General features: G+C 41.4%; 1 protein-coding gene across 2 annotated transcripts in view; it reads left to right on the top strand.

Moving 5' to 3' along the window:
- Nucleotides 1–27258, top strand: part of PLXDC2 (plexin domain containing 2) — a 397134-nt gene that overhangs the window by 356284 nt on the left and 13592 nt on the right. For both annotated transcript variants that reach the window (XM_065582995.1, XM_008162807.4), the window contains one exon: nucleotides 16776–16936. In XM_065582995.1, the coding sequence (XP_065439067.1) occupies nucleotides 16776–16936 (161 nt within the window). The remainder of the gene's footprint in view (nucleotides 1–16775; nucleotides 16937–27258) is intronic.

The following is a 27258-nucleotide window of genomic DNA, read 5'->3' as shown; positions in this document are numbered from 1 at the left end:
TGAGCCAAAGTCATTTGACCCAGGCTCTGAGATTCAGCGCCACAGGTTTTCCTTTGCATTTCGTAGACACACCCCATGCCACTTATGTCCTACTTAAGCTTTCAAATCAGGGTTTTAGCTGGACGTGAGTGTGGTATAAGACATCTGCTGGCCTTTTGTATAGGGTGAAATACAGTGTGTGTAGTATGCAGATGGCCATAAAAAAAAATCAAGTTTTGCAGTCTTGGGGAAAAAGACTGTTACATATATTTGGTACAATACAGTGTTTATTAAAAAGCAAGATAAGACTGGACTTTTGCAATGGAATATAAGGGTTTTAAAGAAACAAGGTGGGTGAGGTAATATCTTTTATTGAAACAACTCCTGTTGGCAAAAGAGACAAGCTTTCAAGCTTACACCAAGCTCTTCTTCAGGACTGGGAAATGTACTCGAGGTGTCATAGCTAAATACAAGGTGGAACAGATTGTTTAGCATAAGTAGTTAACATGTATTTCCAGCTCCCATTGGAATTTGGGCACCTAACTCCCTTTGAAAATCCCAGTCTAAATTTATGCAAAAATAATAATAAATATTTGGATAGGGCCCAAACCTTCACTTCTTGTGCACCCTAAACTCCAATTGAAATTTATTATTGTGTTTATTACATTGACACCTGCTAATCATTATTTTAAAAGAATTTTCTTTTAACATACTAAGTTTACGCATGGTTCAAAAAAGATGCTAAGAATTGCTCAGGTAGTGATAGCATGGTGCATTCAAGAGCTATATTACTACTATTTCAGGGAATCGGAGGTGGAGCCTGCACAGGCTAAGATCCACAGGTCATGGCTTTGTTGTTATTCCCTCATATCGTGGCTTGCCCAGAAGAAATAGTACCCTTGCCCTCTGGCTAATCCGCTCTGATGCCAACTAAACCTGTTGGCCAAGGAGTCAAGAAGCCATGGTTCAGTCTTCCTCTTCCAAGTCTTTTCCTGAGAGAAGGGGAAGGTATAAGCTCTAGTCTGTACTTTGGCAAAACTCCAAATGGGATTTGGCTCTACAATTTAGTCCATTTTTATAAGTCTAAACCTGTGTTTCTCAGCTGTTTAAAAACATTTGAGATCTGACATAATTGCAGAGTTTATGCTGTTCATGGTAGCCAAGAATTTCCCTAGTGGAAACTTGACAGAGAATCCAACCATTTTTTATTTTATTGATGCTGTACTGTGTATTGTGTTTGTTTAAAAACAGTCTTATCAATAAGCAGCTTTATGTCATTATTGTTGGAAACAGCAATCATAAAAAATAGAGAGCTGCTACCAGAGCTCAAAGATAAGAGAAAGCGGGGTGTGGAGGGAGTGTACTAATAGGATAAAAACAGGAAGGTGGGACTTTGTGAAAAGCAATTAGCCATCCAGATTATCAAATAAACCAGAAAGAAAATTGTCTTGTGCACATAATTTAGTTGTTTTTTAACAAATCAAAAATAACTTGTCATTTTTTATGTGAAACCAAGTATCTAGCTAGATTTGCATATTTACTTAATCTAACAAATGCCCTGTGTTGCTGGATATCTCCACTTTGCTATCTCAGCAGCATCAGTCCAACAAATTGTCAAGCCATTTCTCCTCTAGCACTTCCGAGCAATGAATTTGTTCACATAATCAAACTCTCTAGACTAATTAAAGTTGTAATAGGGTCTTGAATACATCCCAGAGCACTCCTGTTTTCTTCAGTTTTATATGAAACCTAGTCAGAGTTGGACTATAAACTCCAAATGTTTTGCTAACTGCAGTTCATTGGCTTGTACAATGTCAGTCTATGTGCCTGGAAGAGGAAGCCACTGTTTCCTGAGAAAGGGTAATGGGAATTCTACGGTAGCATGTGGCTGTGAGCAACATTAACTTGACATGCCCCAGTCTGTATTAAAATAAAAAACAATTAAAGTTCTTCCTTCCCAAAACAGCCTATGAACCAAAGGTATTAAAAGGGAAATATATAGTCTATTAAAGAAAATACCTCTGGCTGCTGTTAGCTCTAGGTATCTACTAGATAAGAGGATGGCAGCATCCATCTTAGCAAACAGTGGGGATTGAACCAAGACTTCCAAAGCTGAGAGTCTTTACAACTTGAGCTAAGGAGCCAGCCTGCATAGTTGGGGTCTATAACAGACTCACTATCTCTGTGTATCAGACCCAGAGGGGAACATGTTATATGTACTGGGTATGTTTACATTGCAGCCGGAAGAGAGCTTGGACCCAAGGGGCAGGGTTGACCTCATGTTCTAGCCCAAGCCTCCACTGGCACTACAATGTCCACGCTGCTATTTTTAATATACTAGTGAGACCCCCACTATCACTAATCCCAGACAGAGCGTAGACATACCCACTGATTGGTGGATTATGCTGGCAATTACTAAAGCAAGTACAAACAATGAGTACCAGCCATTGGATGAGTTGTGAGCAACTCAGTCGGACCATCCTACCAGGAGTTCCTGGAGGCATTGTGCCTCAAATAAACAGTGGTCACATGAAGCCCCAGAGGCTATCAATACTTGTTGGGAATCATTCTCTCAACCAGCCCTTTCGTCATGTTAACAATTGGGCGTGAGTGATGGGTACCTCTAACCTATGCTCAGTATTCTACCAATCATTCATTGCTGGCAATATGTTCACGGGTGGGATAAGCTAGAACCCCCACATGCACCAGTACTGCAGAGGACTCAGACTCTAAGAAGCTGACACAGCTAAATGATATGTCCATAAAGATAACCTCAAAATCAATCACCACCATTCAAATCCTGGCAAAGCCAACCACTCACAGCCTTCTGACATGCACAGTGCTCAAGGAAAAGTGAAACAAACATTCACGATCCCCGTCTGCAGCATTAGAAAAATTTCTCCTTAACCCTTAAAGACAAGCACTGGTATAGCACAAAGCATGGCAGATACATGGCAAGAGGGTGCTGCCTAGGGACTCTTAATGCAGTCCAAGCACAGCTAATGCTTACAAGAGGGGGGCCGGAGGATCTTGATGGTTTTAGCCGTAGTGTTTTGTAAAATCAGTCTATTCTTCTGAGCCAACTCTGTTTTCTGAGACAATGGGGCTTGACAGCTGTTCCTCTCAATATTGCACTGCAATCCCTAAATGATTTTTCTTAAAAATTGTAAGTATCCTATGCAACGGTGACAGGAATTAATTATAGTCCTAGCAACGGATAGCGCAGCAGTAATTTTGCATGGTGCTGTGAGTTACTGAGGCCCTGCTTTATTATTTTGAAATAAAAATAATGACTTGGCGAACTGCAATCCAGCACAAGATCTCTTAACGGGTGGTAATTAACTTGTCACCACGACAACATTTATGCAACAAAAAAACGGTCTTGTATATTTTCAAGTGTTGTTCAATTTTTTTATGGTTCAGTCCTTGTTAATGATAAGGTTCTTAGGCATGCAGTACTGTTCGGGTTCAACAAATGTGAGCTGTACACTTTAAATCCAGCCTGCTTTACCAAGGACTAGCTTAAATTCTGAGCCAGAGGAACAGGTGCTGAACTCCTCCATCCTGGGGAAATAACATCACAGATTAATAATCTTTACTTTCAGGAAATTCAATCTAGTAAATCTGATAAATTGCTTTCACTTCAGTTTGCTTCCTGGTGCTTTGGAGAGTGCCCCAAAAACCCTTAAACTAAAGCATGTGGGCTTTCTCTAGAATTTTCACATCTCCCCATTCACTGCTCACCAGTTTTGCTGTCATCATTTTCTTACTGCAGTTATCCTCATAGTAAATATGGGAAATAAGAGGTAAATTACCCAGAAAGTCAATACATATAATGACAAAGTCTTCCCAAAAAATAGAGCCATTTTATTTTCTATGCAGAGAATGCATGTCAGACTCTGGCTTTGCCACAAAAGGCTTGTCCACACACACAGACTGTAGTGGTTTAGGATATGGTGTAATATTTAAGCAATTTAGCTAAAGTGAAACATCTGTGTATGTAGACACACTTACCTCGATTTAAGCCTGGCATATGATGGTTTAATTTGCCTCTGCTGCTGACATATCTATTATTGTAAAGCCAGATGTAAAGGGATCCACACACACAGTTGTTCTGGTTTAACTGAATCAATTTACCACCATCCCTTTAATTAAACTACTGCAACTTGTATGTGTAGGCCAGGCCGAAGTGTTTTGCTAGAGAACAGATAGGGGAGTGGAGAATTAGGCACTGTCCAGACTGAACTCTTTTCCTTTAAAATTTCCCACTATGGCTCTCACCAGTACAGCTCGGAGCCCTGTGTACATTAACGTTCTCATCCTTGCTACCATTGGTAAGCTACACAGTTGTTTGTGGAAAATTTGAAGGGAAGACTAATGCAGATACTCCCTGAGTTGAAGTGCTCTAAAGCTTTATGCCTTCACAGGGAAAATATAATGAATGCCTCAGGGAGCAGTAGAGGTAGCTTTAGAAAGAAGGTAGCATGCATTGGCCCAGTGTCTGCTGCCTAACCTCAACTGGCATGCAGGGGAGACAGTGCCTTGGCCACACTTAATCCAGCTAGCCACACTCCCTTGGGGATGAAGAGCGCAGGTGCTTTGCCAGGCCAAATGATACAGCACACAGTTGAGTTCCTTTGAGCCAGTCAGACGAAATCAAGTTATTTCTTGTACAAGCCCCTGGAGGTTTTGGCGTGATTCTAGTGCAGAACAATGCAGTAATTTGCACCACCAGCCTATGCCAGTAGAGCGTTGGCACCCAGCCAACTAGATCAGTGGTTCTCAACCAGGGGTATGCGTACCTCTGGGACTATGCAGAGGTCTTCCTGGGAGTACATCAACTCATCTAGATGTTTGCCTAGTTTAACAACAGGCTACATAAAAAGCACTAGCAAAGTAAGTACAAACTAAAATTTCATGCAGACAATGACTTGTTTATACTGCTCTATATGCTATACAGTGAAATGTAAGTACAATATTTATATTCCAACTGATTTATTTTATAATTATATGGTAAAAATCAGAAAATAAGCATTTTTTCAGTAATAATGTAGCTGTAACACTTTATTTTTGTCTGATTTTGTAAGCAAATAGTTTTTAAGAGAGGTGAAACTTGGGGGTACACAAGACAAATCAGACACCTGAAAGGGGTACAGTAGTCTGGAAAGGTTAAGAGCCACTGAACTAGAGAACCATGGCACTACAAAGGCTGTTCATGTCCAGCATCCTGAACAAAGGATCCCTTTGGGCTTGCTACTTCCAAGTCTTCTTGACTCCAGTCCAGATCAGACTGAGTGAAACTAAGTGACTTGCCCATGGTTACACAGAAAATCTGTGGTAGAGCCAGAAATTGAACCCAGATCTCCTGGGTCACAGTTTGTAGTACATGAATAAGACCATCTTTCCTCCCTTAAATGCAGGGGGAAAGATAGTTTTAAGACATTACCTTAACCATAAATGCAGTGGCATTTTGGGGGACCCCAGGAGTGCTTTCACACCCTGCTATATGTATCTCATTGTGCTGGTAGTGCTAGTGCCGTGCTGTAATGACAACATTATGCTAGAAATATAAATCTTGAAAATAGTACCCTGGTGTGATGATCACTCTGGGCTGCTAATGTGAATCCTCCATTTTTTGAATGCAGTGTTGTTGTAGCCCTGTTGGTCCCAGGATATTAGAGAGGCAAGGTGGGAGAGGTAATATCTTTTACTGGAGCAACTTTTCTTGGGGAGAGATAAGCTTCGGAGCTTACGCAGAGCTCTTCTTCAGATCTGTAAGCTCAAAAGCTTGTCTCACTCACCAACAGAAGCTGGTCCAATAAAAGATATTTACATCACCTGCCTTGTGTCTCTAATGTGAATTCTGTCATTCTGGCCCTGTTGGGTGTATCCTAATATACTGAGAGCATGAATTTTGGCCACTGGAGGAGGAGTATAAATCTTAATGCTAGTAGCCTGCTGTTTAGATCTTACTTTACACTGAGCCTAGGAGTTTTCATTTTGGCATGTGTATCCTGATGCCAATCCAGGAAGGCAGTGGAGTTTGGAAATAAGGTGAACACAGGACCAGCCTTATGGGTGGACGCTGTGGCCAGGGGGTAGGTGGGGGCGCTGTGATCAAGAGGCAAGGAGCAGGGTGAGCCTGGGGTGCCATGCCATGAAAGGGAGCTCGGGGCAATGGGGAGGAGGCGGCAGGGCCCAGGGACCATGCGGGGGATTCCTCTGCCACTTTGGCCTTGGCCCCCCCACTTTTACAAGGTTCTGGCACCCTTGGGCTCCCACAGCAAACCATCTCCCTGGGCGGCTGCCACAGCTCTTACCACTGCCTGGCTCTGGCTTCGGGCCTGGCTAAGGGGCAGAACCTCGAGGGAGAGGAGGAGCAGGGGGCGGGTGCCATGGCGAAGGGCTTTGGGGGGCCCAAAAGTTCTTTGTGCCTAGGTCCCCAATAAATCTTAATCCACTTCTGCATAAATGTATGAGCCCTTGTGCAGCCAAGCAAATTACAGTGATGCAGAAAGCTCAAAAATATTAATGAATGCTAAGGGAATTACTTCAACCCAAAACAAGGACATCATACTCCATTACTGTGAAGAAAGATGGAAGTTGAGAGCATTAAGTTCTTGCAACAGCAGTAAATGCACTGTTATGGATGTTCCTCTGTAGGGTTCTTCAAACTGTAAATCTCTCTCTGCTTTCCCAACATGTAAGATCCTAAACCATATGTTTTCTGAGATGACTGCAGATAGTTCCCCATCAGCCATGTATGGTAATGAAACAATCCTTGGGGCTGTCTTACAACTTCTTCACAGCTAAGGGTTATGCACTAGGAAGAGTATTTCTGCTCTTGCACTGCCCAGTGGGGAGAGAGGGAACATGTGGAAAAGAGCCTTCACCTGGAGATTCCCAGAAGATTCTGTTATGGGGAAGCAGCTATTTGGTATCTCGTGAAATTCCTGGGAAAGGGGGCAATTGGACCAAATAGGGAGCAGGAAGTAGTTTAGGAGAGAACACAAGAGGGGCTGTGGAAATGATGTTAGCCTAGGTGCATTAGTATTTTGAATGGATGATTTGGGTTGTAATCAGTGAAGGGCTGCCAAAATCTTAACAACCGGTTCCCTACCGGGTCTTCGGTGGCACTTCGGCGGCGGGTCCTTCAGTGCCGCCGAAGACCCGGAGCGAGTGAAGGACCCGCCATCGAAGACTCGGAGCGCCGCCCGGTGAGTACAAGCCCCACGTGGTTTTTTTACGTAGTGTTTTTTTTTTTTTTAAGCCATCCCTGCCGGCGCCGCGTTAAAACTGTTCGAATCGGGCTCCACACTTCCTAAAGCCAGCCCTGCACATCGGGGTTGCAAAATTGTATCGGGGACCGGGTAGGGAAGGCTGTGCCTCCCAAAACAGCCTCCCCCCCCCATCTGAGCCCCACCCACGTCCTGCCCCCAACTGCCCCCCCTCAGAACCCGCAACCCATCAACCCCCTCCGCTCCTTGTCGCCTGATCACCCCCTCCCGAGACCCCCCCATCCTAACTGCCCCCTGGACCCCACCCCCTACCCAACTCGCCCCACTCCCTGTCCCCTGACTGCCCCGACCCCATCCACCATCACCCCGACAGACCCCCCCCCAGAACTCCCACACCTACCCAAGCCCCCCATTCCCCATCCCCTGACCACCCCCCACCCCCAGAACCTCCGCCCCCTCCAACCACTCCCTGCCCCTTATCCAACCCCTCCTCCCAGTCCCGGCCCGGCCCCCTTACCATGCTGTTCAGAGCAGCATGTATGGATGCCTCGCAGCCCCACCCCCTTACCATGCTGCTCAAAGTGGCAGGAGCTGCAGAGCTGCCCAGAAGCGGTCCAAAGTGCTGGCAGTGCAATGCGCTGAGGCTCTGCGAGAGGTGGGAAGGCTGGGGAGGGGCCGGGGAAGCCTCCCCAGCTGGAAGCTCAGGCGGGCCGGATGTGGCCCGCAGGCCGGAGTTTGCCCACCCCTTTAACAACCGGTTCTAAACCGGCTTCTAAATGTAACTGGTTCACGCAAACCGACTCCAGCTCACTACTGGTTGTAATGCAATGCAGGGAGAGGTACCATGCAGCCCCAATGCTTCTTTCTCTGGCTGCAATCTAGAAGGAAGCCCTGGGACATGCCAAGCAGCAGCCACAAGCAGTTTGCGATGCTGCAGCCACGGAAGCCATGTCCTAGTACAGGGGTACCCAACGCGGTGCCCGCGGGCGCCATGGCACCCGCCGGGGCCTCTAAGTGTGCCCGCGTACTGGCCAGCGATGAGAGGGGCTCAGTGTCTCAAGTTCAGATACAGAACTGAAATCTCCTAGTGTTTGAGGGTGTAACCCTGCAGCTTCCCCAAAAGCAGAAAATACGCAGCCCCTAAACTCCACTCTCAGCATGTTTCTCTTTCCCCAAGACCTCAAGATTTGCAGATTGCGCTGTTTTGCACAAACAAGTGAATTTTATAAAGCTGAGGGCCTGCTATGGACAATACCAGCCCCATTCTCTCATAAGACAGGGGCTCATAGGGTGCAGCCATGCATTGGCCAGGTGAGGCATTAAATGACCTAGCAACTATAGGTCTTTAGAAGTCTCCAATTTCAGTGATTCCATAATAATTGTGTGATTAAAATCCTTTGTCATGTGTGATTATGGGACAAAGGGCTCATCTGTAAAACTTCCATAGCTCAGCAGTTTCCATGTAAGGTGCAAGGGTACATTTCCATCTGCTTTGAAAAAATGATTATGAACCGCCCAGGCCAGACCTGTTCTTTGTCTGTACTCTGTGTCATTTCTGCTTATTTTAGTGTCTCTTTTTAGGATCAGCACTCTGGATTGTGAGCTCTTTGGTGATCTGACCTGTCAGTTAAAATGTGTGTAAAGTCCCCTCCCCCCACCACCCTTTGATGCTATATACATAAAATAATAATAATGTATTAACATATTTTTATATTCCTAAGCAAGTATTGGAGAGAGCTTGTTTATTAAAAACATTCGGGTATTACTATTACTTTTGCATTAGTATTAATAATACATCATACTGCATGGTTTATCAGCCAGCACAATCTCCATGCTACAATCCGTTGCTTAAAAATCAAACCCAATCCTGAAACATTCATTTTTTCATCCTTGCTCTTGCAAATTGTGCCAATCAGAGTTCTGTCATTGACTTCAAGGAAAGCAGAAACAAGCCTAAAACCAACAAAACAAAACAAAACCCCAACCTGCACCAAGTGATATATTCACACAAAGACCCTGAAAAACGCATTGTAAGTTCTATTTCTTTAACATTTAAATTGCTATAGGACACTAACTCACTAGTTCCAGAGATCAGTGTAAATATGTGACGGTGCTTTATCACCATTATGGCCTGATGCTACTACAATTACTCATGTGAATAGTCTTTCATTCATCTGAATAGCCCAATAAAATCATTATTTTAGAGTGATCGTTAATAATACATTATAGCATTGCCACATGACCTAACAGCAAATGCATTTTTAAAGCACTCACAGGAAAACAATTTCAATGCCCATCCTGTATTCCTTTGTTATGAAATCAGGGCCTGATCCTGCAAGTCTACTCATCAGAGTAGTCCTTTTAACTAGTCACATTAATGCCAACAGGAGTTTTACCGTTGGCTTTACTGGGGCTAATTAAGTCAATAAGGGTCATAGCATCAGCCCTCAATAATTTTAAGCGGGACTCATACTGAAATAAAATTTCAACCTTAATTTTATTTTTTTAAAGATCGATTTTGTTTGGGTATTACACTGTTTGTTTGTTTGGTTTGGTTTTATTAAGAACCAAAAGTTTAACTTGGATTAGCTCATAAAATACCCGGGTTGGGGACCTATAGATAGATCTCTGATAGATCTTGTGAGGCCATCAAAGCCAGGCTCTCCTCCTGCATGTTTCATAGCAAGCCCACAGAATGGGATAGAATCATAGAAATGGAGGGCTGGAGGGGACCCCTTAATCCATCCCCCCTACACCGAGGCAGGATTATATCTGAGAGGGATATGGGAGTAGTCGACAGTGGAGCAGGGGAGGAGGAAATCTAAGAGGCTTTTGTCCACAAAGAAAAATGTACTCTCTTATGTTTTGTATGTAGAAAATTTTAAGGGTTCACAATGTTTAATGTGGATTAAAAATGTCACCTTTTTTGCCCCTCTACATCTCTCAAGGTCTTCTGTGTCCCCTCCAACAATCCTGTGGTTCCCCACACCTCTCCCAAATTCCCTTGGGCCCTTGTGCCCCACTCCATATGGCCCACAGGTGGTAGCAGGAGATCAGTTTATATTGATAAACTTTTAAACATTATTTTTAAATGCCTCAATATATAAGTGAAGAAGAGTTCTGTGTGGATGTGACTGGGCCATAGCCAGGAGTAACTGGAAAAGGGGGAAAAAAAACAAATAAAAAAAAATGCATCCTACACTTTCAGGCAGACATATCTGTACAGCTATATTGGGATTTATGAGCAGGGCTTTTTGCAGCCTAAAATATAAGAGCAAACTGATAAGAAGGGCTGGCTTGCTTCAACTGGGGTCTAAAAAAGCCATGCTTAACTTACAAAATCTCTTGCAAACAAAATAACTCCTAGGTGTAGCTCCTCAGTTCTTCTTGCTTCCTGGTCTGGAAGTTCACTAACTCTGTCCTGCAGGGGTGGGCAGACAGGGCTCCCACCAAAAAAATAGTAGTGGACCTTCAGGGATTTTCCCTCAGCCTTCCACTGTCTCCTCTTTACATTTCTGCTCTAATGAATTCCTAGTTAGACCTTTCCCTTCCTTCCTCCATTACTGAGGGGCAGGTGCTCTCACAATCTCTCTCTATTATAATAATACCATAGTGGAAAGCTAGCATAAATCTGAACTATGGAGCAGATCTCATAGGAAGTATACCATAGTACTGTCTGTCATGTACACTGTTCTATGGAGCTGAATGGTTAGTGTGATATAGGGAGGCAACTGCTATAAATACAGCATAATGGGTTTTACAAGATGTGCATACCACTGCCAGTTTGGCTTTTTTTTTTTTAATTAAGATTTTGAACACATTTTTGCAAAATTCCCATTGACTTCAAAAGGAGCAGGCCAGGTCTCTTTATAATGCATCTTTGAGTCTCTCTGATGTCTTTCTACACTAGAATGTCCGAAGGAGCTAATCGGACCATAAGTCATGACATAATCTAAAATCAAACCAGATAGTCTCTGTGTTTTTAAAATATGTTTTTAAAGGTAAAATTCCAGTTATGAAAACATTTTTGATTTTCACTCATTATCTGTATAGGCTTGTCTACACTTACAGCAGTGCAGCAGTGCCTGCTGTAGCACCCGACGTAGGTACTCCACTTCTCCAGCAGGTAGTAGCTATGTCAACAGGAGGGCTTCACCCGTCAACATAGCACTGTCTACATTCGGGGTTAGGTTGGTATAACTATGTCTCTCAGGGGATTTTCCACACCCCTGAGCGATGTTGTCATACCAACGTCAGTTGGCATTGTAAACCAGGGTTTCCTTGGAAGACCTTCCAGCAGCAAAAGAGGAGACTGGAATGAATTAATATTTAGATCATTTGTGTGTTTGCTTTTTAAAAAGCATGTAATTACCCACTGTTTCCTTCCTGCTATACAGTCCATAAAGAAAAGCAGACTAGCCTGAACATGTGAACACACTCCTTTTGTTTAAGAGTTATACTAGAACCATTTTTGTTTGAGTAATTGGGTGAGCTTGCAAAGGCCTTATACTCAATTCAGTGGCATGTCTCTGTCTGTCAGGCCATCCAATCAATTCAAAAATTTCCGGGAATGTTCTAGGCAACAATAGCCAGAACCCTGTGGATTTGGGAGGAACTTGGAAAACCAAAAGGTGGGAAATGGGGGACACACAAAGCCCCTGCCAGCTCTTCAGCACAGCCAAACCTCAAGCACCTCTGCAATTTTCTGTAGGACAAAGAACTGATTGATGGCACCCATTAACCCTTCCAGCCTCTCACCTCTGCCTATCATGCCAATGGAGTTTTAGCATGTTGACATCCTGAATGGCTTATATCCCCCAGACAGAAAGAAGAGTAAGGATGGAGGAGAAGGGGACATGAAGAGATTGGGGACCCTGATATGGAGGGAGGGTAGAATGGGGTGCACAGAACCTTTGATGGATGACAGGTTGGTAGAGGGGGAAGAAGGACATACAGAGCCCCTGGTAAGCCAGGGGAAAGGAGGAAATGGGGGGGGAACAGGATTTATGAAGGTTCAGACAGAGCCCTTGGCATGGGAAAAGAATGGGGGACCCTGCTACTGGTGGAGAGGGGAATGGAGACAAACAGAACACCTAGTGATGGGGGAGATTGGGGGCCCCTGGTAAGGAAGGACATGAAGGGACAAAGAGGACTGAGGTGCCCACAGAGCCCTATCCATGGGGAAGAGAATGTTGGATTCTGAAATGGGAAGAGGAGGGAATGGGGAACACACAGAACCTTTGTGGGGGAGAATTGGTATGGAGATTAGTTAGTATGCAGATCTCCTGCCATGGGATGAAAAGGGGGACTGGAGAGCATGGGGGAAGTGGAAATGGAAGGGCACACAGAACTCTTGGCAGGGGAGTGACTGGGGGGAGTTGTAAGGAGTCCCTGAAATAAAGGGGGACACACAGGGCGTTCGGGGAAGGAGCCCTTGGTGTGTGCCATAAACTCAGCCTACACAAGCTATGACGTGTGTGACCCTCTAGTAAACAGAACATGCTATCTATAACACCCACCATTGGAGCAAAAGAAAAGGAGAGTGTGAGGGAAGCTCATTCATGAGAGCTGCCATCAGGAAGGGATTGGTCATCAAGACAAATATCCTCCTTACAGATTTAGCCTGGCCTGCAGCAGGAGATGGGCTGTGATAAGCTTAATAATGTTTTTGCACCTGAAAAAGATTCCAGGTCTTCTTTCTAGCATTCCCCTCTGTGGCTTTTTAAAGACCTGTCCTTGATTTATGGCAGAGGATATTTTCACAGTTGACAACATTGTTTATTGTCTGTGCAAACAGAGTGAAATCAATTTCTCTTCAGCATTCTAACACTGAGGTCAATGAACTGAAGTTTGATTATGGAAATCACTAGTCACTTACACTTGTCATTTAGAAAACCATGTATTTATATTTTATTATTTTTTGCATTTGCCATTCTGATCATTATTTCAATGTACTTGGAATACTTTACACAATGGGCTAGAAGAAATACTGACCGGCTGCTATCATTTGGAGTCTCTCATTTACAAATCCAGGTAGTACACTGTCGGTATTTATCAAATTAAAGGGGTTAGTTTGATCTGGTCCCTACTCCCTGGCTAGGACCTTTCTTTCATATGTCTGTAGAATAGGATAGTCCACAAAGTAATGATAAAAGTACTTGTCAGGCATAAATTGCTCAGAAAATTGGTGTAAATGGTCAAGTAAATTTAACTTGTGCTAATCCAGCATTCAGTGGAAGAGCAAAGGAGTAGGCAGTTGTAAAAGGAAAAGTAACTATTAGGGAGCCAGTTTATGAATCCTTTACTCCTACTGATGAGTCAATGGGACTGTTCGTGCAATTAACTGCTCATCACTGCAAATAAAGGATTCACAATCTGGCCCAGGGCATGTAACATAAAGCAGGCCTCTCCTGCTGGCCTCTAGATAAATTAATTGGTGTTTGCACAGTGCTTTGAGCATGTAAAGCGTGTACAAGTACTAAGTATTATTATCCTTATTACTGTGTATAAACTGAAAATTTCAGTTTGAGCTTTTATAATTCAGTCTAGTCCCAGGTGCAGGCACACAGCCATTTTATAAATGACTTAGGGCCTGTTTCTGTCACTCTAACTCCACTGAGTTGTACTTTACAGCATGCGTTGTCCCATTGACTGCCTGATTAATTATACAGCCGCACCACTGGTTAAAATGGCCCTATCTCAGGATTTTGGAAATCCTGGAGAGGAGCAGGGGAAAGTTAAATGATTCCAGATTCTCTCTTCCTCCCACAAATTTGCTCTTGTGGCTAGATCAGCGGTTCTCAACGTATTTACCATTGTGGGCCGCATATGCGGCTCTATATGTGTTATGTGGGCTGCATCCAAACAATATATAGACTACCTGTATGGCCCTGAGGCTGTCACATGGGTCACTGCTGTGTGCTGATTGGGCTGCAAATGGCCTCCAGCTGCAGGTTGAGAATCACTGGGCTACTTTAAATTATCTCTCGGTAAAGCCATCTTCCTTTTTCCACTGGTCCTGTAATGGCCCTTAGGGCAGCCAGTCATGGGAGCAACTCACATCTGCACACTTCATCTGGTGTACTTGTGTCATAAGGAAAGATGGCAGAATGGGACAAATGGTAGTAAAAAATTGTGCAGATGGTACAAAAATTAATACACAAGACCCCTTGAGATATGGAAAAAACATGATTAGCATAGCAATTTTGAAATGTATCTGCTGCTAGCTGTGAACAGTATGAATAAACAAAGTTAATTCAATTTTAAGTGTGCTGAAATGGCTAAGACCCCACAACTTTTTGTTGTAGAAGCCCCCCACTCCTTGTAATGATGTGGGGGCCCCAGCTCTGTTTCACCATTCTTGAGCACATTTGTCTCCTCATCTTTCTTTTCTGCCCATTTTCTTTCTCTCTCCCATCCGCGTCTGCCTTTTGTTTCTCTCTTTCTTATCTTTTACTTTCTTCTTCTTGTGCCTGGCTTTGCAACACCCCCAGCCCCGCAGGCTACAAGAAGGTCAGGTTGGGCCTGGGCCCCATGTGCTCTTGTGGTTGAGCTTAGTGTTGTGAAAGCAGAGGAGAGAAGATTAGGCTGGTCGACTGCTGTCTGAGCCTGCAACGTGTGAAGTGTTCCATAGCCAGCTGCTGCAAAACCTGGAAGAGAAGATTACTGGCTTCCAAGGAGTTTCCTGCTGCTTTACCTATAGCCACAGAAGCAAATCTGTGGGAAGAAATAGTATCAGACGTTCATGCTCTTCTCCAACATCCCAAGTTAGGGCAGCATTTTAAATTCCTTCCTATGGTTTTGCTTATGGGCCTCTAGCTTTATACAGTTTGAGTCCATCTGAGAGTACTACTATGCATGAACATGTGTAGCTGGAATCACGAGAGTTAGCCATTCACCCTAAGTGCTCAGCTGGTACCGTGACAGGCATCACTGTGAGAGAACCTAGCTAGATAGTCCCTTTCCTATTCTTTTTCTATTTTCCTTGTCTATGATATGTTTTGAATGATCTGTTGACCAGCTGGTGAATGCTAAAAGATCATGTACAGTAGTTATTACTATTTTTATGTACCATTTGTTTGCAGTGCTGCCTGAGAGGTACTAGGTGCTTTTCAGGCACCTGAGAAGGTGCAGCTGCTGCCCTGAGGATCTCACCAATTAAGGACAAACAGATACATCCTAGTCTGGGAAAGGGAACAAGCAAAAGGATTTCTATACAACTCAACAAGCATCACTATAGGCAACATGACAGAAATGTGTTTTGGAGAGGGGCTTAAAAGTGAAGGGTCCTTGATAATGAGTTAAGCTTTCAATTGCATAAAAACAAAACAGAACTGTCACTCAATCAGTTACCACAATATATAGAGAAAAGAAACAAGAAGAGGGCAGCTTTGGAGTGATTCAGAAGACCGGAATGGGGTCACGTGAAAGCAGATGACACAGGTGATAAACAGGCAGACAAGGATGGGAACACTAGCACCAATATTAGTTTTTGTATGCAAATCATGTGTTCCAATGGGTCTTAAAACTAATTCAGGGCTTCTGAATCATTCTAAGTCCTTCCCCTTCTTGTTTCTTTTCTATTTACAGTATGATAACTGATTATGTGTGAATTCTGTTTATAGGCAATAGTAGCTGAATAACGTACTGTTGATGTTTGAAATTGCTAAAATTCTTTGGGGTGCCCAAAATAGGTATCAGACTCACCTAAGTGCAGCCAGTACCACCAATGACAACTAACTAACTTAATAAGACTCTTTCAGCATGATGATAACACTGTTAATCAGATTTTCAATTGGTTGATTTATCTGGGAGTAGTGGTGTTATTTGCTTTAGGGGTTATATACTCTGGTATGTCTTCTTTCCCCAAGGCAAATGTATAATACAACAAGAGACCTATCGGTATAAAGTTTAACAAAATGATCAACTTCAGTAATATTTGTACTCCCTTCGTACTAAGATTAAAATATTTGAGGGTCATTTAACATTCATTTGTTACACTTTTGCAATGTGATTCAGTTGCACAGGACTTTGGGAAATCATTCTCCAAGCTAATGAATCAGGCTTTCAGAATGTGTTTATTAGCTACCCCTCACCGGGAGCTGTGACATCTCTCAAATTGAAGCTTGCAAAAAAAATGACAAAATACATATTTCAAAATGTATTCAATTAATACTTGATGTCTGTAGGACAACTGTGATAGTTTTTTGGGAAAATCAAAGTCAAATTTTGTTCTTATGTAAATTCATTATGTAGATAATTAGGAACTTTAGAATGTCCAAATTACTTTCAGAAAGAAGGATATTAATTTTGTTTATTGAGCTAGAAATAATAAAACATTTGGAAATGTCATTTCATTAACATTATATGAGTACGCATATGGGGGATAGGAAGATGTAATTTCTTTCTGCAACTTGGGCTAATGAGAATATTAGGAAAATGTAGGACAGAGAAAACAAATGTTCAATTGTCATTTTAATAATTTATTGTAGACAAGAAGAAATAATCTCTCTTAATCTCAAAACAGTTGTCATGCTAATAAGTATTCCATTCTTGTAGCCTCTACAGATGATAGTGCTGCAGAGAAGAAAGGTGGAACTCTCCATGCTGGTTTAATAGTTGGAATTCTGATATTGGTCCTCATTGTAGCAGCAGCCATCCTTGTGACAGTCTATATGTACCATCATCCAACGTCAACAGCTAGTCTCTTCTTTATTGAGGTAAGTCAAAGGTGCCATGATGGGTCACTAATTCTGTTACTTGTTTCACATGATTATTTAGTCTACAGAATAGTACTTTCTAAGCTAAAACTATAGACTATTCTTTGAATCCTGATTGGTACTAGCTTTAATCTGTAATGTTTATAGAATCTTAAATACATAACCCATAAGATGCTGCTATAAATACAGTCACTTCCTCCACTCCTCACTACACCCCTTTTATTTCAAGAAAGTAGGGGTTTTTTTACACAATGTGTATTCAAAGGCTATATGCAATAATTTCAGTTATCAGTCATATTCACAAAATCTCTTGCTATCTTACATTTTATTCACTTAAAATAACATTTTGTCACTAGATGTAATGGTAACTGTGAAATAGATGCACATTGCCATTTTATTTGTGAGCTTGTATTTATTTTTTAATCTGCTTATTTGTTTAGTGTAAAAATAAAAGAATATGTGCACTAGTAAATTCTGCAAAATGCCTGACCTATGGCAAGTTTAATAACACTTGGGGTAAGCCAGACACTTCTGCAACTTCTGCAATGGATTCATTTGTTGAAATCCTTTAATGCACTACCTGACAGTATATGACAACATGAGACTAGAACATTATCCCTAGTGCAGGTATTTGTGGCTCCAGTATATTGTGAGGATCTGCCCTCTGCTGTGATAAATATTTCTTTCAGAGCACAGCAGAGTTCACTGTATCAAGCTAAATATATACTTGCTACACAAGAAAGAAAACTGAGACCATGCATGAAACCAACTTGCAGTGTTGGCTTACTTTTAAGAACATGGAAAATATAATAATAATAATATATGGAGATATACCTATCTCATAGAACTAGAAGGGACCCTGAAAGGTCATCAAGTCCAGCCCCCTGCCTTCACTAGCAAGACCAAGTACTGATTTTGCCTCAGCTCTCTAAGTGGCCCCCTCAAGGATTGAGCTCACAGCCCTGGATTTAGCAGGCCAATGCTCAAACCACTGAGCTATCCCTCCCCCTAAACTTGTAACAGATAACAATAAAGATGCATAACAACTGGAAATATCATGAAGGACGTACCTGGGGATTGCTTAGGTCGAAGATCAGCCAAAAGGGTCTGGATCATTGATAAAACATTCACTCTTAGTAACAGGGGCATGAATTGAAGTGTAAATTAAACATGGCTTCATCTTTAAAACTACTTTATAGTTAAATAAAGAACTTACCTGCAAGAGTAGTGACATAAATCAAAATGAAATGCTTACAAGTATTGGGAGCGCTCAGGCTATGTAACTACATTAATCATTTGGGATCAAGATACAAATAACAAACTCAGGTATTTTTCATACATATCTAAGTGACAGACTGAGGCAAATTTCTGTTGGCATAAGTGAACCCAACTCCGCTGAAGTCAAAGGAGCTGTGTCCATTTCCGTTAAGTAGAAAATGTGGCCCACTGCATTTTTCACTAGCTTTAATTGGCCCTGGCATGGGAAACTTGTTTATCTGTTAACGGAAACTTCCAAACAGACTTGATTTGTGTGGCAACACCATTTTCCAAAAGGACAGAAACAAGGTACTGGCTAACGGTAAATTACATATTAAAAGGGGGTTTCTGAGGTGCGTAGTTACATGGTCCAAAGCAGAAATTCTACCAGTTAACAAATTATTATTATTAAACATTTGTGTTATAGTATAAATGTACACAGTTCTCCCTGGAACAGTAGAGCCATCTACTACATAATATATTTACTGTCACCAAAAGTGAAGTAATCCCAGCATTCAATGCTAATGAACTAGCTTACTAGTTTTCAGGACAGGCTGTTAGAAAATGTGGTAACATGATCTTTCTATCCTACCCAAAATGAATAAGATGCATGAAAATAAGGACAGTTATTGGTATGTAAGCATGGGTATTGTGCCAGGAAGGGGTAGGCTTTTGGGGTCAGTTTCATGATAACAGGTAGAGATGTTCCTTGAACACTGAGACTCAGACTTGCAGAGTATTTTTATTGATTTTTTTTAGGTGCTTGAAAATGAGTAGAGAAAAGGATTATTCTGAATTTTAGAACATTACCACAGCTTTGGAAATATAATAGCAAGTATCTGCAGCCTCCGGTATAGGAGAATGCTGTTGCTTTCTGAAATGCAGTTGGTTCTTGCACTGATTGCTTCTATTAAGTACATTTTTATTGTTTGATGTTTTCAGATACTTTCATAATTACTATCACTGATCATTTAATTTCACAAAGAAAAACTATAAGTAGTTTGGCCAATTCAGAAAATGCATTCATCCTTCTCAGCTGGTGCACAACGGGTATGCACATGCAACTCCCACACACGGAGAGGAGAATGTATCCCCCTAAGATTTGCTTTTAGAAAGAACAAAAGTGCATATGTGGGAGGGAATGTAGAGGAAGATGATAAAATATAATTGTTATATGGAGACAATATATACAAAAACATTTACTCATTTGGTTGTAGAAACAATACCAAAGGTTCTATCAGCATAAAGATTCATGACTGGGAATAAGAGAGATTTCTGAGTAAGCGATGCTGGTAGCACAATGATGTAAGGGAATCCTTGTTAGAGGGAGATTTGAGACCAAAATACCCAAAATACCCAGTCAACAGGGTTGGCAAGTTTCTCCAAAATAGCCAACTTACCTTATTTATTGGAGATGAGTAGAATAGAGATCTGGTGTTAGTATTGTAGAATATGGATTGAGAAATGCTGCCACAGTCTTGACCAAATAGCATGAAAGAAATCCCACCCCCTCCCTCAAACACACACGTAAACACACACAAATTTTTACCTAAATGTTAGGTAAAATAAGAGTAGTGAATGGGGAAAAAAAGTTGTTTTAATATATTTTGTATGACTTAAAGCACAGGTAGGCAGGCAACTTCTTCCCATAATTGTATCTGAACAATTGACCTATAACCAGTCTGCTTTTCCAGAATTGGTGTTCCTTGAGCAGAGAGCATGAACTGTACCTCCTTGCCTTCAGTGGTGGTTCAGTCCTGTAATGCTCAAGGTGAAGCCACAAATTCATTCTCATTTGTCATACTCAATCAAGATTTGAATCTAGGTCTCCAGAGTGAAGGCTAGTCAATGCAATAAATAAATAGCCAATGTACTGATGCGGAGAGAAGAAAGAGAGGAAATGGACCTGCCTTTCCTATGCTTATAAAAACAAGCTATCTGCACCCTTATAGAACATCTTATTGAATGTAATGATAACCTTTGTACAGAATTTTTAACCCAAGTTATAGAATTCTGTAACAGAAGTGCAGAGAATCCACTATTAAATGCTATAGGATGATCTTTTACTTCTCTATGAAGTATGTAATTTTATACTAGATTCTGTAGGTTTATAGAGTGACTGCCATAGAACCTTTTGGTTTTAGCCTTATTAAATGCATAAGACTTTTTCCTTGTGGAGGGTATTTGTGTCTGGACTGGGTCTGAATGCTGTGACCCAGAAATTTTGTGCTTGTCAGTTACAAAGTCACAGATGAGCCCCTTTAATTGGAGTTTGTATATATAGCTACTTTGACTTGTTTGATTACAATATAAAATTATAAGTTGTTCCTGCAACATAACACAGCTGGAAGAGACAGCAGTGTGATTTCCATTTGCAGTCTATATATCATTATGCTGGATAGCCAGTCACCCCACATAAACCAACTGCCATGTAGCATCTACCAAGACTGGACCCAGTGACACCTGTACAGTACATACGCTTTGTTAGCAAAGACAGGTTTCATTTGCTACTTATACAATGGTTCTTCGAAAGAAGACAGCACACTGCAATTCATTTTCAATAACCAAAGCCTTTTATTATTCATTGCTCTTCATTATAATATCCTTTCAGAAAACAGGAAACAGTCAAACACCAATTTTTCTATATGTTTCCTTCATTGACTCTCAGAAGGCCTGTCAGATTACCATCTATTTTAATAGCGAATATTCACCATAACAACAGATGTATAGGACAATCTCTGCTGATGTTTTGTTAGTTTGTTAATGTAATGAACCAAAAAATATTTTACTCCTCCTTTAAATTTGTGTTTTGAAATAGAAAATGTTTTATTTAAAAGTGGAATAATTTTGACAAGTTTGAGGAAATGGTAATTAAATAACAAATGCGATACTTAGTGGGAGTGTAAATGGATACGTCTACGCTACACGCAAGGGGTGTGATTCCCAGTTCATGTAGACATACTTGTGCTAGTGTTCATCTGAGCTAGGATGCTAAAAATAGTGGTGTACCTGCAGGAAGCACGGACAGCCGCAGTGGGAGTACAGCTAGCCGCTCTGAGTAAAAACCCACCTGAACCCCATAGGTATGTACTCAAGGGAGTTAGCCTGTGTCACCAATGCTGCTGCCCACGCTACCATGGCTACACTACTGTTTTAGCAGGCTAGCTCAGAGGAGAGCTAGCACACTTATGTCCCTGCAGGCTGGGAATCACACCCTTAGCTAGCAGTGCAGACATAGGCTAAGTCAGCAAGAATTTGACATCATTTGAAGGGATGGGAGATTCTTGGTGGAGATTTTAGTACTGGCCAGCAATGTCAATTTTCACTACAAAAGAGGTAGTTAGTAATCAGTCATTTCTTCTTATCACATATTAATGAATGTGCAGATATTTAATAATCCTCAGTATATTTTAGAACAGGGGTAGGCAACCTATGGCACGTGTGCCAAAGGCGGCATGCGAGCTGATTTTCAGTGGCACTCACACTGCCCGGGTCTTGGCCACCGGTCCGGGGGGCTCTGCATTTTAATTTAATTTTAAATTAAGCTTCTTAAACATTTTAAAAACCTTATTTACTTTACATACAACAATAGTTTAGTTATATATTATAGACTTATAGAAAGAGACCTTCTAAAAACGTTAAAATGTATTACTAGCACGCGAAACCTGAAATCAGAGTGACTAAATGAAGACTCGGCACAGCACTTGTGAAAGGTTGCCGACCCCTGTTTTAGAATATATCTAACAACCAAGTGCAGAGTAATGGATTCTCAGCAATGGACTGATTATAAGAGAACTTCATAGAATGAAAATTGTGTATCAAGTTCCATGGCTGGCTTGCAAATTGTCCACTCAAATGGCACTGCACTTTTTTCCACCCTTTGGATTGGAGGAGAATAAATGTATCCAAATGGAGCAGGGAACCCAGAAAAAGAGAGCAGCAACTATGTATTAGTAGTGCTTTCTATGGTAACTATGTTTGGATCCTTGCATGTTTTCAGGAGGGAATGGGTAGAGAGCGAAGGATTATTCTAGGCAGTATGGTTCCTTTATAGTTCCAAGTTGGAACACTTATTAACTCTCTTGGAAGTGGTAGTTCATGTTTATTATTCAGGAGAAAAGCAAACAGTGAATATTCTGAGCTGGATTGCTGCCAAAGGAAAAGAGGATAGGGCAATTAAAATAAATTTCTTTGAAGTAGCACACATGTAGCTAACATTTCCATGTCAGATAATGACATGATAGAAAACAGAATACCTCTTGTGTCATTTCCCAGAAAATTAGGGGTTTTTTTTCACCTTTTGACTGGAAACCCAGAATTCTACAATAATGGAACCTACCCTACAGCTTGTAGTAATGTTCTTACAGCACTGGGAATCATTACTGTGGACCACAGTAGTATTTCTTTTAAAAGAGAAGGAATTGTCTAGAAGTATACAGTATTTTAGACATACAGTAGAATAAATACATAGAAGTTGATGGAGATTCTTGGGAAATGCTATTCCAAAAAGATACATCCAGGTTGTTCCAACAGCCACCAGCAACATTATCAAAAAAGAAACCAGAAAAAGGTCAAAGCCAGAAAGTCCACCAGAGATTGTAGTAATACCAATGCAAGAAGAACGTACACTAGAGGTTGGTATACAGTCTTACAGCTGCCACTAATTCTGGAGATGGTAAAAGAACAACCCTAGCTCTCACTTTCTTCAGTGGAAAGACTCTTTGAAATCAGTGGATTTGGATGAAATCTAAAAGAGCATGTCAAAGATAATTCATTACATGCCAAATTCACAGCTGGTATAAACTGATACAGCTGCAGTGAACTAGAAGGGGCTGTGCCAGTTTATACCAGCAGAGAATTTGGCACTCAATTTTACAATAAACAAAAAAGATGAAGGGCTAACTCCTGACTCCATTGATACCAGCAGGAAAACTCACATTGAATATTGATAGTGTATCTATGTACCAAAGCACTTTTGAGTAGTCTTGTAGCTGTACAATTAATAAAAGGTTATACACACACACACATACATACACCCCTCTGGTCTCTGCACTAAGAACTCGTCTACACAGAAGGGTAATGCACTCTACATAGGGTGTGATTTCTTAAGTGCTCTAACATCATGCATGTTAATTGGTCCATGTAGACCCTGTTGTTGTGCACTAAAGGTTCCCCAGTGCACTTTAGCATAGCGCTGTTTCAAACTGCACAACTTTCAATTACATTAGTGCACACCAGCGGGGTCTACACAGACCATTTAACATGCATTATGTTAGTGCACTTTAAAAATCACAACCCTGTAGAGCACATTACCCCGCTGTGTAGACAAGCCCTGAGTCTGTGTATTTTAAGTTGTACATTGGTTATGTTACTGAGGTTGATTAGCAAAAGACTCTGTTTTTATGTAAGTGCACAGAAAAGGATGAAGCTGAAGTATGTTTTTCTCTGTTTCATCATTTGTGTGTCTTGTGGCCATCATACTGCATGCATGAGAGCATACACCCACTCTTTTTTCGTTCTTTTTGAACCAAAGTGCCAAAGGAAGGAAGCTACAGTCTGCAGGGGCTAATTTCACTGGGTCTACATTCTTAGTGGAATACTGGGTTTCAACAAATTGTATGCCCAAGACAAGAAAAATGCTATTAACTTCAAAAGAAGCAGTGGTCTTGAGATTTCTGTGAACTTTTCCTTAGAGTATGAAGCAAAGTAGGTGCTGAAGTGTTTGTACTTGGCTTATTGAGCAAGCGGGGAGGGATAGCTCAGTGATTTGAGCATTGGCCTGCTAAACCTAGCATTGTGAGTTCAATCCTTGAGGGGGCCATTTAGGGATCTGGGGTAAAAATCTTTCTGCTTTGAGCAGGAGGGTAAACTAGATGACCTCTAGTCCGTTCCAACCCCGATACTCTATGATTCTATGAAAACATATGTTCAGTTACACTTGGAACAGGAAATACATATTGAACTGATAGTATGATTTGGGTGTGTATTTATTAGTTATCTAGCCATGATATCTCTATGATTTATACAGAATGGTGTCAAGAAACCCCCTTGGGAGTTGCCACCTAATGTACCAAGACTACTTCTATTCCTGTTTTCCCTGCCAGCTGAGGACTTCAGCACCCTGTCTTGCTGAGCCAGACACTCCCGTCTGCTCCAGCACAGACCCAGGGTCTGAATTACTTGCCCCAAAGCTGCAAGTTTATCTGAAAACAGCTCACAGAAGTGTGCTTTTCTATAGCACTCAGATGCCCAACTCCCAATGGGGTCTAAACCCAAATAAATCCGTTTTACCCTATATAAAGCTTATGCAGGGTAAACTCATAAATTGTTCGCCCTCTATAACACTGATAGAGAGATATGCACAGCTGTTTGCTCCCCCAGGTATTAATACATACTCTGAGTTAATTACTAAGTAGAAAGTGATGTTATTAAATACAGAAAGTAGGATTTAAGTGGCCCCAAGTAGTAACAGACAGAACAAAGTAAGTCACCAAGCAAAATAAAATAAAATGCGCAAATCTATGTCTAATCAAACTAAATACAGTTAAGATCCTCACCAGTTCTAGAATGCTTCCTTTTACAGGCTAATCTCCTTTTAGCCTGGGTCCAGCAATCACTCACACCCCCTATAGTTACTCTCCTTTGTTCCAGTTTCCTTCCAGTATTCTGGGGGGATGGAGAGGCTCCTTTTTTAGCCAGCTCAAAACCAAAATGGAGGGGTCTCCCACGGATTTAAATAGACTCTCTTGTGGATGGAGACTCCCCTCTTCACTTCTATGTGAAGTCCAGCTCCAAGATGGAGTTCTGGAGTCACCTGGGCAAGTCGCATGTCCATGCATGACTCAGTCTTTACAGGTAGAAGCCATTGTCCACATGGTATCTTGTATGTCTCCAGGAAGACTGCTTATGTGGACTGGAGCATTCCAGGATGCATTGTTCCCCAAATGCTTCCTGATCGGGTACTTAACCTTGCAAATTTCTTCCTAAAGAAGCTGACCAAATGCCTCACAAAGCTTACGTAGAAATCAAGCAAGTATACATAACTTTGAACACACAAATGGTGCCTACATACAACTAAGATGAACATAACCAGTAGACCATAACCTTTACATAGATATGTTACATGGCATATGTAGCAAAACCCTATTCCAGTTATATCATACATTCATTTATAAGCACCCCCTCCATAAAGCTTTATGGGGTACACTGTCACAGTAGTTTCATAATTTTTCAAAAAAAGAATCCTTTTTTATTATGAATCATTTGGAAGATTGAAATTGTAATTTGACACCTCTCTGTTTCTTCTTCTCTGCACTGTATTCAACACGCATTTCCTTGTTTATTATTGTTGGACTACTCATAATGAAGTGCTATTGTGCTTATTTAGGGGATTATGACATGCGGAAAGTTTCTATCTCAGAAAATAAAATCTGTATGTGGTCAAGTGGAAAGAATTATGAACTTTTCAAACAAAAGGACCCCTCCTGTTCTCATTGACATTTCATTGGGAACAGGCCCCAAACCAAGAAAAATGTTTATTACAATATGGAGCCTATTTACTTTTACAGGGTCCCTTTTAAATAAAACATACATAAAACATAAGGAGTAAAGATGTATTATCAGTGTAATAGAGGCGATATTGCCTGCTCAGGTCCTTTTTTAAATTATTGTTAAGATCTTTTTTCTCCTCTTGGAATACAAAAGTAAAATGCATTTAGTTGCCAGGGATACTTCCTTTTGAATCAGGTCACAAATTGACTCTGACCTTCAAGAATTCCTTCACGGTGTCTCTTGAGAATAAGGAATGTTGCAGCAAGATGATATTTTAAACCCCCCCTTTGCTGATTTTTGGAGGATAATGCACATATAAAGACTGATATCTTTCATATTTGTTTTAACAAGACCAAAGCTCACATTAGGTGCCTTAAATACAACAAAATTAATGAACCTCAATAATAGTTAGCTATAACACAATTATAAAATTAATGTATCCACTAATCTATGTAGTGTAAAACATACTGCAGTCAGGATTTAAAATTTGTCTGGCAAAAAATCAGGCATGATGTGCCAATTATGGTGGATTACATGCTTGTGAATACAAGAACACATGAAACAGATTAAATTGAAGGGTGTGCTGTATAAAAATTAAATAAACATATAAAGAAAACATGGTTCAGGAATTTCTGAAGTTGCATTTGAATGAGGTTATATTGCTGTCCGTGTAACTTGGTTGATTCAAATGTGAGCCTTAGGGTGAAAGGGACTTATGCGTGAAGGACAAGCCTGACAAAATTAAGAGGTAATATGTTAGATCATATAAATTAGACTGTCTTGTATCCAGATATCTTTACCCTACTTGTTCCCACTTACCCATGTATAAGGCTAAATCTATACTATGCAGCACGGCGGAGGTGTATAGTGTCAGTGTAGCTACACTCCGCAGTGAAAAGCAGGCTCCATCCACACTGCCACGTGTAGCTACCCATGTCAGTGAAAAGCTCTGGCAGAAGGGAGGCAGCAGAGAAAGGCTTCAGCAGTTCCTTACAGCCAGAACCTTTCACTGTGATGAGGAAAGGAAGAGCTGGCAGAGAACTGGCAGAGCCTTTCCCCTCTAAGGGAGCCTTTCCCTGCTGCTGGTGTCTTTCACTGCAGCGGGGAAAGGCTTAGCAGCAGGGAGCTTCTGGAGCCTTTCCCCGCTGTCTCCCTCCCCCCCACCAAAATAGCATTGCTAAAAATAGCAGTGTAGATGGGAAAGCAAGGAGAGAGTGTACAGGGTATGTACTTGGAGACATACTCACACCCTCCAGGCATGTCTTTACTCTGCTTAACTAAACCACGCATCACCAGCTATGCTGCTATCTATAGCCATGCTAGCAGGGCTTTGCAGGTATATACGCTACACACTGCCGAAAGAGGCATGCATTGTTGATGTACCCAAAGAGAGATTATGTGGGTGTAACTTACATAGAGAAGCCAAAGCAGGTATAAAGTACACATAGTTGTTTTCTCCGCCATACTTCTTTCTCCAGGCCCCCTAGTGTCTGAGCTACATGAGTTCTCACCCC

This window comes from Chrysemys picta, chromosome 2 (assembly GCF_011386835.1).
Source record: "Chrysemys picta bellii isolate R12L10 chromosome 2, ASM1138683v2, whole genome shotgun sequence".
Classification (NCBI taxonomy): Eukaryota; Metazoa; Chordata; order Testudines; family Emydidae; genus Chrysemys; species Chrysemys picta.
Note: the sequence above shows the minus strand (reverse complement) of the source record. Positions and strands in the feature narration are given on the sequence as shown.